We start from the raw sequence: 12,208 nt of genomic DNA on the forward strand, positions 1-12,208 counted from the left end.
ACTTTAGCACTAAAGTGCCTCCTATATTTGGCTCTTGCAGACATGCCAAGGCACAAGTAACAAGTGTTCCCCAACAGACACTCGTAGCTGCAAGACCCCCCTCTTACAAAAGATTCTTTCAGCTAAGATGTGAAACACACAGCCACCCTCCCTCCATCTGCTCAAATAAAACAGATCCCTGGTTTTCTCCTATCATGCCCTCTGAACCGGTAAATGAGTCCATAACCAGTTCTAAGCAGAGATGCTTTGCACCCCTACAGGACACATTTTCGTCTGCACTTACAGGGGAGAATCTTGGGCATCTGCTTGCCTAGACAGCTGGAGAATGGCAAAGCAATGCCACCTGGGATATCTAACTTCCCTTTCTTCTGTCCTTAAGTTAATTACTAAAGGATAACCATACAGGAACTAATCATAGAACTAAAAGGAGTCTCCCCGCTAAAAAAAAAAACTGAAAGCAGATAATTATCCAGATGACAACCCCTCCGAATAAAAAGATAACAGGTGGGGGCGTTCCCAAGGCTGTGGTCTCCCAGGAGAGAAGAACTTTAGTGAAGGGGCCCAATTTGGGAGGATCTTCAGTTGCTGGCTTGGAATGAGTACATGATTGGAAATCTTTCTTGAACCATCAGCAGAATTGCCAGGTTCACTGCCTGAGCTATTAGAGCCAGGGCAAGTCTTTGGATACTGTATCTCATGTTGTCCTCAATAATAGCATAGCATTAGGTTATTTACTTGGGACCCACGGTAGAGTCTGCCATCACTAACACTTCTTGCTGTACGTGGGAAAGTACTTCCCGTCGCTTGGAATTCGAAACTGCTAAGATTTTTAAGCTTGCTAAATCTCTAAGGGGAATCCCATCCTCTAAAACCTCTGGTTGGTTAGATTTCAGAGTCTCAGATATTTTTAGCTGACTCCTGATCAGAATTGGGACCTGGGCTACAAGTTATCTTATCACTGTTTTAATTTGTTCTATACTCATTATTATCCCACTATCAATGCTTTTCACAGCCAATGTTTCAAATCCTGTCAGAACTCAGATAATCTTTGTTCAAAGACTCAAAACCATTCACCAGATGTACCCTTTGACTGAAAGAAAGGAGAACCTAATTGACTTCTAGGTCTTATTTCCTCAAACCTCCTTGTTACTCAGATGTGGCTGGAAAACTCTCACCTCGCATGCTTATAGAACACATCAAGTAACAACCACTTTGAGATTCCACCCTCCAAGGGACATGAGGGGCCCAGAGCAAGTTGCAGGTTGCCAACCACTCCAATAATGAAATAGGACTACATGATCACAAAAATCTGTCACTGATGTTTTCCTGTCAGAAAGATCTTGATCAGAAGGGGGAAATGTGAAGGAAGATTCAAAACGAAGTGAGCATTGCTAAGACAGTCACTGAAAATAGAGTTGAAAGAACATTGAGGAAGTGGGGCCTATGCATTGTCTCCTATTTCAAGTCTCCTGTTTCAATTCTCAGCCCACCATGATCTTTCGACTTTTGTCAATTGCAACTTGTCAACTGCAACCCTGACCAACCTGCTGAGACACATTCTTGTACTTTGGATGGAAATTGTAACCTGTTGGCTAAACAGCCTATGTGTATTAGCTAGTCAGCTTAAACTCTGCCATCACCAATAATAATTCTTTCAAAACAAGCTATGTAACCTTGTGCTTTTTGCCTTTATAGGCCTGCACTCCCAGCTCACTAGCTCACTATTCAGAGCACACTTTTGATTTAGGTCGACACTCTGCCTCCCGGATTGCAATCCCTAAGACCCCAAATAAATGCTTTGGTTACTTCACAGCCTCTTCTTAATCAACAGCACAAAACCACCATCATCATCACCATCATCGTCATCGTCATCTTGGATTCCATATGGCATTTTGGAAATACTTTGTTAAGGTTATTAGGCTCTATTCATCTAACACTAAAATCTCTGAAATCAAGGAAATATAGGCATGGAAGAATATGTGAATACACATACACACATAGGTCAGAGAATTATAATCCAAATCTACCTGCTGCCTCCTAAACCCCAACAAATTTGTGCCTTCGTTTTTCCACAGGACACCTGATTTTCACCTGCTCACATCAAAATTACTTTCAGCAGTCACTTCTCTGAGCCTCATCTTTAAAATGAAAGGATCAGATGATGTCATCACTGAGACCTCTGTCTCTAACACAAGTCATTCATTACTAGGCCCTGTGATCCCTCCAAGAAAGGACCAAGATAATCATGGTGTTTACCCCATAATCTGCATTCTTAATATTTAACCACTTAATCTAACAATAGAAAAGCAAAACAAGCAAGCAAATCTACCCAATACTTTGAGGAACTATTTCAAGTACCACTACATTTATAAAACATGAAAATACATCCCGCTTTCAATATGATGCCCGCTTATGTTCTCACCTCTCTCTTTAGCTTTTCTCTCTTTTGTTCTAGCCGTTTTTGCAGTTCTTTCTGTCGAGAGGAAAGACAATATGTTGAGGTCACTGGAGGTGTATTTGCAGACTGTGTCCTGTGATTAGGTTTCCCATTCCCCTTACTTCGATCTGAGTTGGCAGCAGAACTTGGACGAGTCTTGGGGTTGGCTGGTGGCTGAGGGATATAAGCCAGTGGCTCTTCTGTTGATGAATGAGCAACAGCATGAATCTTTGCTATCGGCTCTTCTTTCTTGACACCATTGACATTTGAGTTGGAAGATCTGGATGACAACTGGTGAGGCTCGTTTTCTGTACTATTAGTATTAATGGGGGGCAAAACCCCCTGACTCTCAATGTCTTGTAAATTCAGAAGTTCAAACTTTCCATCTCTCTCGACTAGAATTTTCCTATCCTTGTTCTCGTCACCATTTCCATCAGTTAGTGACACGAGCACATTTTCTTGTCCAAATTCCTTGGAAATACATAACTGTGAGAGTTTTCCAGACATACTACTTTCATTTTCAAGATAATTTTTGTAAGTATCAGCGTCTTCCAGTGGAGGAACTTCCAGATCAACTAATTTGTCTTTGAACTTAAGCTTCCGTTCCCTTTTATCATTCACAGGTTCTTGATTCTGTAGAATCTTGTTGGCTTGTATAATTTTTTCCATAATATATCTCCTTACTTCCTCATCCTCTTCCTCCTCCAGGGCTCTCTGGCTTTCTACTTTGGATTCCTGGAAAGAGTTTTCACTATCTGAATCGGATACAGGATCCAAAGGTTGAATACTTGGTACAGAAATGAAGTCATTTCTTCTTGGTGAAACTTCATCCTTCAAAGATTTGTCAGGATCAGAACTCTGTTCAGTGTGTTCTGTTTCTGTTTCATTGTCTTTTAATTCTTGGTTAATATTCTCTTCATTCCCACAAGCCATCTAAAAAAATATATATAAGGTTCTCTTTTTCAGTAAAAATTGAGACTCTTTGTCCATTTATATGTAGATAATCCAAAATGAAGTTTCATAATCATGCAATATATTTTATGAATGGGAAAATTTACATGCTTCTTATTTACACTGTGCTCATAATATTTGAACTCATATTTATAAGCATCCCAAGGGAAATACATGTGACAATAGCACTTTAGGAAAAATTTAATGCTAAATCTGAATTTGATGTTGCTAGGGGCTATGTTAATATTTTCAAAATTGTTATGCTAATTAATGAAAGGGTAACTACAAACAGTACATTATTATGTTACTATGGTTCCTCTATAAAATCTTCCTCACTTTAAATTTTCACAAGAAAATTTTGTTAAGTGTTTTCTCCTTATAATATTTCTATTCTTCAAAAAACTATCTTTCTCCCCAGGACCATTATAATATCAGCCTTTAGTCGAGTTCTAATCACTCTGAGCTTCTTACAATCTTTTCAGATTATCATTGCTGCCATTTTCTGCAGAATCTATATCCAAATTCCAGTCAATTTTTATCTACGGATGACATTTTCCTTCCTCAACTATCCTCTGAGGCTCCAACAGTCTATGCTAAACACCCTCATAAATTCAGTTTTATATTAAAAAAGCGTAATTCCACATGAACCATAGATCAATATTATCACATCACAAACCCCTGCTCTACACCTGTTTCTAATTAAAGGCTTCTTACCTAACATCTTTTCCACATACATGCATATTCACCAACCAAACAGAAACACTTTTCCCCTACGATATTTTTTTTCTTTTTCTCAGACAATTCTCTCCCTCCTGAAACAATTCTATGGGAATTACTACTTGCTGCTCTCTTCAACCTCGTAAAATCCCCTTCCGCTTTTACATGCTTAAAGGTCATCTTTTCTGATAGCCATCTCTTCCTAACCTGCACAGCGTTGCCAGATGTCTGATAAGCAAATAAACCTGGCCCATTAAAATGTCTAACAAACAAGTAAACTAAGATTTCTGCATTGTAATTGGTTTTTTTAAGCCGTAGTTGATTTTCTAGTTCATTCCGACAGTATCTGTTTCCTAATTATTCTTTGGTTTTCATTTTTTAAAACCCACTGCAAAAGAAGCCAAAGTAACCAAAAAATTTAGTGCAATAAAACTGCCACTTTTCACACCCCCCAGCCCTCATCCCAGTCTCTATCTCTGTCATCCATTTTTCCTGCCAGCCTCAGAGGAGGAAGTGATTATAATCACCCACAAAAATGAGTAAGATGGATGAGAGCCCTTTGTTTTGAAGCTGCCATTTCCCCAGCACCCACAATAGCCTCGGATACATGGAAGGTGATTATTAATATTTTCTGAAGGAAGTAAGAAATGAAACAATGAAGCATCATCATCACTTCTCTAATTCTAGCACTCTGTGCTTTGGATCTCACACCCCTCCAGTCATGAGACTTTGGTTCAAACTGACCACTCTGGGGTATCTCTGCCTCTACTCAATCTTACTATTTTTCTGTTAAAGATGCATCGAACTCCCACTTAAAGGCCATCTCAGAAAAACCTTTACTTTTCACTCTGTTGCCTTTTTCAAATATTATCCCATTTGTCCTCTCCATTGCATAAGAAAGCAAAATGTAACTAAGAGAAGTTTGTGATGTAAAACTGCCCGTCTTCTTTTTCTCATATTCTTTCCCTTAACCTTAAATCTGACTTCTGTCACAATTACTTAGGTCGTTGTCCCTCTAAAGTCACCTACTCTTATAGCAGTCTTACATCTTTTCTTCATTACCTATTTATTGACGTTAATTTCATACGTATATACATATGAATATATACATATATGAATATAAACATGTACCCACACACAAATTACATATAGATACACATACACGCTATATATATATATGTATGTATGTGTGCGTATATATATATATATATATATATATATATCCATGATCCAGGAACGGGTTCATTTTCCTGGATTTCCCTTCTACCTGTATGATCATGTTTAATGGGTCCACTTTTTCCTACAGGTATTCCTATGGCTCAGTTTTGACTCTCTACGCTTTTCCTCTATATACATTCCCCTGAAGGGCTAATTCAGTCTTAAGGTTTCAAATGTTAGCCAAAAGACCATGTTTTTTGAGGATTTGCTTTATTTTCATTTATATTAAAAGTATAACCCCATGATTTTATCCAAGTTTATATAAAGTAGAAATTAATTGTACTTGTTTTTATTTTTGATGCAATAAATCATATTTATTTATATTATATAAATTATAATTTTTAATTATAATTTAAGTTTTTTAAATGTTTACTTATTTTTGAGAGAGACAGAGCATGAGTGAGGGAGGGGCAGAGAGAGAGGGACACAGAATCTTTAGCAGGCTCCAGGCTCTGAGGTGTCAGCACAGAGCCAGATGTGGGGCTCGAACTCACAAACTTTGAGACCATGACCTGAGCCGAAGTCAGAAGCTCAATAGACTGAGCCACCCAGGCACTCCTATTTTTAATTACAATTTCAACTTTATTCAGTGCTAACTTAATCCCTGTTCTCTCATCTCTCACCTTAGGATACAACATATAAACTCTTAATGTCTCAATTTTCTCATCTCTAAGGTAGAAATAATGATACTTGTTCTATATATATATCAAAGGAATTTGGGGAGGTTTAGATGACATAGTATATGCAAAACTCTAAAAGAATTGCAAAGCACTTTGTTAATGTAATTATTATGAATGCTTTTGGCAATTTATATATACCTCTATTATGCTGGTACCACCTTTTTCTTTTTCATTAATTAACCATTCCAGGTCCTTTTCAAAGTCATCTTCATATTCTCCACTTTCTTTTGAGTCCATATCTTTATTTTCATCCATTTTCTGTTTGTTATAGAATAATGCTGTAAGATTTAAAAAGATAAGGTATATGTTATGAACACTTTAGGGGAAGAGTGGAGTATGGAGATTAATGTAATAGACTAACCAACACATAGAAACACAAAGCATGGAACGTTCAGAATAAACATATATCTGTATACCCTGAAAGAGAGGCCTTCAATGGCCAGACATTTTCTAGATGTACCACTCTAAAAACCACCCCCCTCCACGCAATTCCTGAAACCCTCATTTACAAGGAGCCTAAAAAAAGGGGGATAAGAAGACTATCTGAGGCTTAAAGAAGGATTTTCCACATCCCCTGCCAATCATTAAAACTCCTTGCCCAGGTCAGAGCAGATGACTCAGCTTTTAAGTCATACTCATTAATGTTGTCTAATGTTCAAATGAAAACAAATACAGGTTTCCTCAGCTCTCTGAAAGCAGAGTATTCCAAGGAAAGCCAACATGGCATAAAGCAAAGAAGCAATTACAGTTTCATAAAAGCAAAAATCCTCTTCAGATTTCATTCAGTGAACAAAAACAGGTACAAATGTGGGTCTTTTGTCAAAGAGAAGCCTAAAGCAAACTTTCAAATGTGGAGGAAACCTGAATATCACTTCCTATCCTCAATTTTTTAATCCTTCTACTAGTTTATAGGGCATGGTTATAATTTGTGATCTGAGAGCTTTCAGTTAAGTAACATTTGATTTTCAACTACAGTAAATGTTAATTTCCACAGAAGTCAAACTGTTTTAAACTCTATGAAATATATTTTTCATTAAAAAAAAAAAAAAAGCAAAAACAAATGTGATGTCTAATACTATCCGGTAACAGTGATAAATAAATAGGTCAGGTGAAAGTTAATGTTTATGAAAATGGTGTATAAATTCAGTCATTTTTAAGAGAACAAAGCTAAAGTTATCTACAAATTGAGGTCAGTTCCTAGCCCTGCTATATAGTTTTGTCTATAATTTTTCAAACAAAAGCAGCAAATGAATCTTCACCTATGTGTCTGTATATGCATGTGAACATACCATATATATGTGTATATATGTACAGTTTTGATGAAACTTTGTTGAACACCTACAATATTCCTATATACATTCCCATGAAGATTATAAAACAGACCTATGCCCCTGAGGTGTTTCCGGTATGGTAAAGAACACAAACAAAACCCAGAAATTTTAAATGTAGATAAAAACAGAAATTAAAAAGTAAAGAATTATGGAAGGTGGAATAAAAAAGCAATGAACTCAGTCTAAAATTGGAAATACCAAGGAAAGCTGAGATGGGCTTTGAATACTGAGTACAAGAGGTTATTAGTTATTTCAGACAAAGAGAACAGCACAAGAAAGAGAAAACAAACATGGAAGTGCATGAAATTGTCCAGGGTGACCGGAACATAATGTGTTCCTGAAGAAGAATCTGGAAGGAGGGAGAAGGGGTCAGTGTGATGTCCGATTATCTGTTCAAAAAACAGGGTTGAGGGAAAACTGTTCATGTAGATCTAATTGTCATAAATGTAGAAATATATAACAATCATCTGCACATTTTCCACTATTAAACAAAAACAGAAAGAGCAATGCTCTCTAAATGTACTAGAATTTTAGGTCCAGTTTCAAAAGAACTATAGAAATCTCATCTTCAGGGTCCCAAACACCTGGGACCCTGTTTGTATACCTGTTTCTATACCTATGAGCCATCTCTTATGCCTGCAGCAAGACTAAGTTGCCTAAAACCCTTTCTGGAGGCAGAAAGTACCAATGTCAAGAACATATTTCTTTAGGATCTAAAATGAGAGAGATTTTGTCTGAATCAATAAACTACCCACAAGCTTCGTTTCGGCCACGACTTCACTTTACTATCCGTGAACCTTTGACTCGATCACCTAACCTGGTGCCAATTTTACTAAAGGGAGATGAGATATACATGATTTTCCTTCCAACGTTTGCCCAAAAAAGCATGTGGGAGAACACCTTCCCACTAGTTGCACAAGCACTAGCTAAGTGAAGAGGTGAGGCTTTTCAATACTGTGTGTGAAAAACATTTTAATAGGTTTTACTTAACAGTAGGTTCCAGTGAGTTAAAAGGATGATGGGGACACCCAAAATATACATCAACTGCAAGCCTGAGACTATGGGTGAGACACACAGAAGCGTGAAGCACCCTATCCAGTTTCCTGGGCTGCACTGTAAAGGACAAAAGACAAGCTGGAACACATTCAGAGGCTAGCAAACCAGGAGGAAGACGGATAAAAGAGAAGGGAAGAAGGGAGGCTATGAGAGTAATGCCTGAAAACCAGACCCTGAGGAATGCCTTAGGAATATTATCCTAAAGAAAAGAAAACACAAAAGTCATGACATGCACTTTACATTATCCAAATGGCTGCCAGCTGGAGGAAGACTGGACTTCCTCCTAACTAACTTCAAACAGTGAAACTAGTGTCAAGGGCTGGAAACAGGGATATATTTCGGCAATTTAAAACAGAATTTACATTGCAAACTTGTCCTGAAGTGAAGTGAGCAGCCTATTAGAAGTGCTTCATTCCCTGTCAATGACAAGGAGCTTTAGCAAAAACCGTTGAGCTGGGGGACCCCTAAGATTTATTTTAAACTTTTTATAAGCTGCAAATTAGCAAATAACTGCCAACTCATGAAAAGCACGAGAATTTAAAAGGAAATGCACAGTATCATGATAAACTTAATCGAAAACAAGTGATCGGGGCCTTTTAAATCCAAGATTTAAAAACTTCTGGTCTGGGGGCGCCTGGGTGGCTCAGTCGGTGAAGCCCCCGACTTCGGCTCAGGTCATGATCTCGCGGTTCGTGAGTTCGAGCCCCGCGTCGGGCTCTGTGCTGACAGCTCGGAGCCTGGAGCCTACTTCGGATTCTGTGTCTCCCTCTCTCTGACCCTCCCCTGTTCATGCTCTGTCTCTCCCTGTCTCAAAAATAAATAAACGTTTAAAAAAAAATTTTTTTTAAATAAATAAATAAATAAACGTTAAAAAAAAAAAAAAAAACTTCTGGTCTGTTTCAGTTCAATGTCCACCTGCCTTAGCATAGTGTTTGGTATTGATTGGTACCCTTCCCCTTCTCAAGACAAAGTTAGTTTTAGGTACATGAATGCAAATCATTCAATCTAATTATTCAACTGGGTAATTACAACTATTTCCAATGTATTAGTTGGATTACAATTCCTTCTAGATAGTTATTTCTTTTAAACTAAGAATACAGAACGGACTTACTTAAAGAACTCGAAGTAAGGTTTCAGTAATTTGTAAAGCAAAGGTTGAGAGCAATAATATTTTGAGGTAACCCAGGGAAACCAAACCAATGCTTTGGAGTGAGTTTATCTACCACTGGCTGGCCGCAAGACAGGCTAACTCACCTCAACTGTTATGCCTAACTATCTACTAATTGAAAGTAAGGGTGCCATGGATGATTAGAACACACTAAAACTCACTGTGATCCAAAATACTTATAGAAACAATACCATCTTTCACAGTCACAAGTGCCTTAGGATAATCCGCTTTCTTTTCAGACCAGGGATCTTGGAATTTATTTATTAAGATGTTTAGGTTACATAACTAATTGTTAGAATAAAATTTCTATGGAACTCTCCAGTGCTCTCCTTTAATTGTGTAATAAACATAGCTCTGAATTTGTAAACAAATAGTCGCCTGAGGACTTTGGTAGCTGTGCTTTATTATTTACAACAAATTTCACCCATGTGAAAGCTCAAATTTAAAACTAACAGATAGGATCAGCATAATCGATAAAAATAAAATGAAAAACTCAAACATACTAGGTGTTATTAAATCGTACTATTATGCAAGAATTGAAAAGAGAAAAAGCCACAGTTTGAAAAGACTCTAAGAAGAAAATGAAGGTGCATTAAATTTGTACCGCCGTTCTTTTCCTGTCTCTTCAAAAACCTCATGGCTGGTTGCCAAGTAAACAAAGAACGTAAATCATAAATTCTTGTTACCAAGTCCCTTAAGCCTTTTTCAAATGCGTCACAGGATATCCAATCCCCTTCAGTTGTTTTAATCATCATCCCCAGGGTACTGGCCATATGCTACACAGTCAACATACTGGAACAAAAACACATTTTACCCAAACTGAATCCCTCACACTTACTCCTTGTAGTTTCACACATTTAAATTTCAATGTTTATCAGCAGTAAAAATCTCTGTGTGGCTTGAGTAAGAACCACCCTCTTAATAGGTTAACTGTAATAAGAGACAGAAATTAATTCCTTCCTCCTGGGTGTCTGCTAAATCCCCTGTGGGTATGTGACTGCAGATCCTTTAGTGTGAGTCTAAGCTAAGTCTATATGTCTACGCTTTTGACAACTTTCTTTCAGGATTCAGACCTTCGAAAATAGTTTAATTCATTGACCCCAGCCTTATCTCATAGCCTGTTAAACACATGCTTGTTTAAAATCGAAGAGCATCGAAAGAACGTCAAAGACAACCCGTTTTAATACAAAATAAGTACTTAAGCAAAAGCTAACCCCTAAGAACACCATGAGACCACCTGGCCCATTCTCCCTGCTGTCTCCTTCTCAACTGAATTTTAAAATTCTTAAATTCATGCTCTGTCACCAACTATGACAATTAAATAGTATTTTACAAACAGGTGCTAAGTTTAATTTGTATCCAGGGTCCCCAGGTACCATCGACTAAATGAATACTCGAGCCTCTTCATGGAAGCTACCATTTCAGGAATGACTTTTTTTCTCCTGGGGAGGAGAACTTTGAGAGGGGTAAGAAAATGACAAAAATGGGGGGGGGGGTCCCTCATACAAAGCCAAGCAGGCAAGGTGTTGCCAGACTTCCCCCTCGGGCTCGCCGGACCCGGGACTCGCCCGCATCAGAAGCCCACAGGAAGGCTCTTCGCTCCCTTTTTCTAAGCACTTTTCCTCCCAGACTTCCCAGACGTTTGACCCCCGTCCCCTCTATAAATATCTCCCACCATAAAAATCTCCGCATCATCCTTCCCTTCTCTCCCTCTGGTTCCCCTCCTGCCTGTATGAGATGCAGCGGCTGGGGTCACAGAGATGGCCGGGGCGCTCTCCTCTCCTCCTCTTTCTAAGCTCTGATCGACAGTGAGGCAAGGGAGACCCCGGCACCTGCTCCCCAGGCGGCCAGGACCCAGGTGGCATAGCAACGGCGCGTCTCCGCGTCCTCCATCCGGGCCTCTCTTACTACGAGGGCGCGGTGGACCAGCGCAGGCGCAGACGGCAGCCTGAGAACACCTGCTCCTCCAGGCGCGCTTCCCCGGGGCCTGCCCGAGACCTGCCGGGCTGCGGTTTCCAAGGAGACAACCGAGCTCTGCACGCTCCACGCGCAGGTTTCCAAGGCGCGAGTCAGAGTTGGCGAAGGATCGCTTTCTTGGCTGTGACTTTTCCCGCGTGGAGTTGTCTCTCGCCAAATACGGATATTTTTAGAGCGATTTCTGGAGGTACATGTCTGTGTGTTATTTTCTTCGCGTTATCCAAGTCATTTCAGTTTTCACGACTAGGTAAGCGGATTGCTAATTAGCTACCAGATTCTTTTACTGGAAGCTTCAGCAACCGCACCGCGAATGAAAAACACATCCTTTTGCACCCAAAAGAGTGATCAAAGGATGCTTGCTCCAGGTTTCAAAAATCTGAGAATGGTCAACTAGGATATTCTCAAATCCTCCTTAAAGATCGACTTTATGTATAAAAGGGAGGCAAAGTGAACTTTTGATTGCAGTGACAAGTGACAAGATTTTAGAAACTGGCCATTCCCTGCCAGAAACAAACAGGGAGAAATGAAAGTACTTCTTCAGTACACTCCATAATTTTCAGATTCTTTTTTATTATTAGAATGTTTAATGAATATTTGCTTAATGTTTATTTATTTTTGAGAGAGAGAGCACAAGCAGGGGAGGGGCAGAGAGAGGGGAACAGAGGACCTGAAA

At 39.0% G+C, this 12,208-nt stretch overlaps 1 protein-coding gene across 5 annotated transcripts in view; it reads right to left on the reverse strand.

Moving 5' to 3' along the window:
• Nucleotides 1-11,538, reverse strand: part of CCDC181 (coiled-coil domain containing 181) — a 29,023-nt gene extending 17,485 nt beyond the window's left edge. For 4 of the 5 annotated variants that reach the window (XM_058702123.1, XM_058702120.1, XM_058702119.1 and 1 more), the window contains exons 1-3: nt 11,391-11,538; nt 6,142-6,281; nt 2,423-3,370 (exon numbers count right to left, since the gene is read on the reverse strand). In XM_058702123.1, coding sequence (XP_058558106.1) covers nt 2,423-3,370; nt 6,142-6,281; nt 11,391-11,451 — 1,149 coding nt within the window. In that variant the 5' untranslated portion in view covers nt 11,452-11,538. Of the gene's footprint in view, nt 1-2,422; nt 3,371-6,141; nt 6,282-11,233 lie in introns of all 5 variants that reach the window. The other variant, XM_058702122.1, reaches the window with a different exon arrangement.
• Nucleotides 11,539-12,208: the final 670 nt, after the last annotated feature.

This window comes from Neofelis nebulosa, chromosome 15 (assembly GCF_028018385.1).
Source record: "Neofelis nebulosa isolate mNeoNeb1 chromosome 15, mNeoNeb1.pri, whole genome shotgun sequence".
Lineage (NCBI taxonomy): Eukaryota > Metazoa > Chordata > Mammalia > Carnivora > Felidae > Neofelis > Neofelis nebulosa.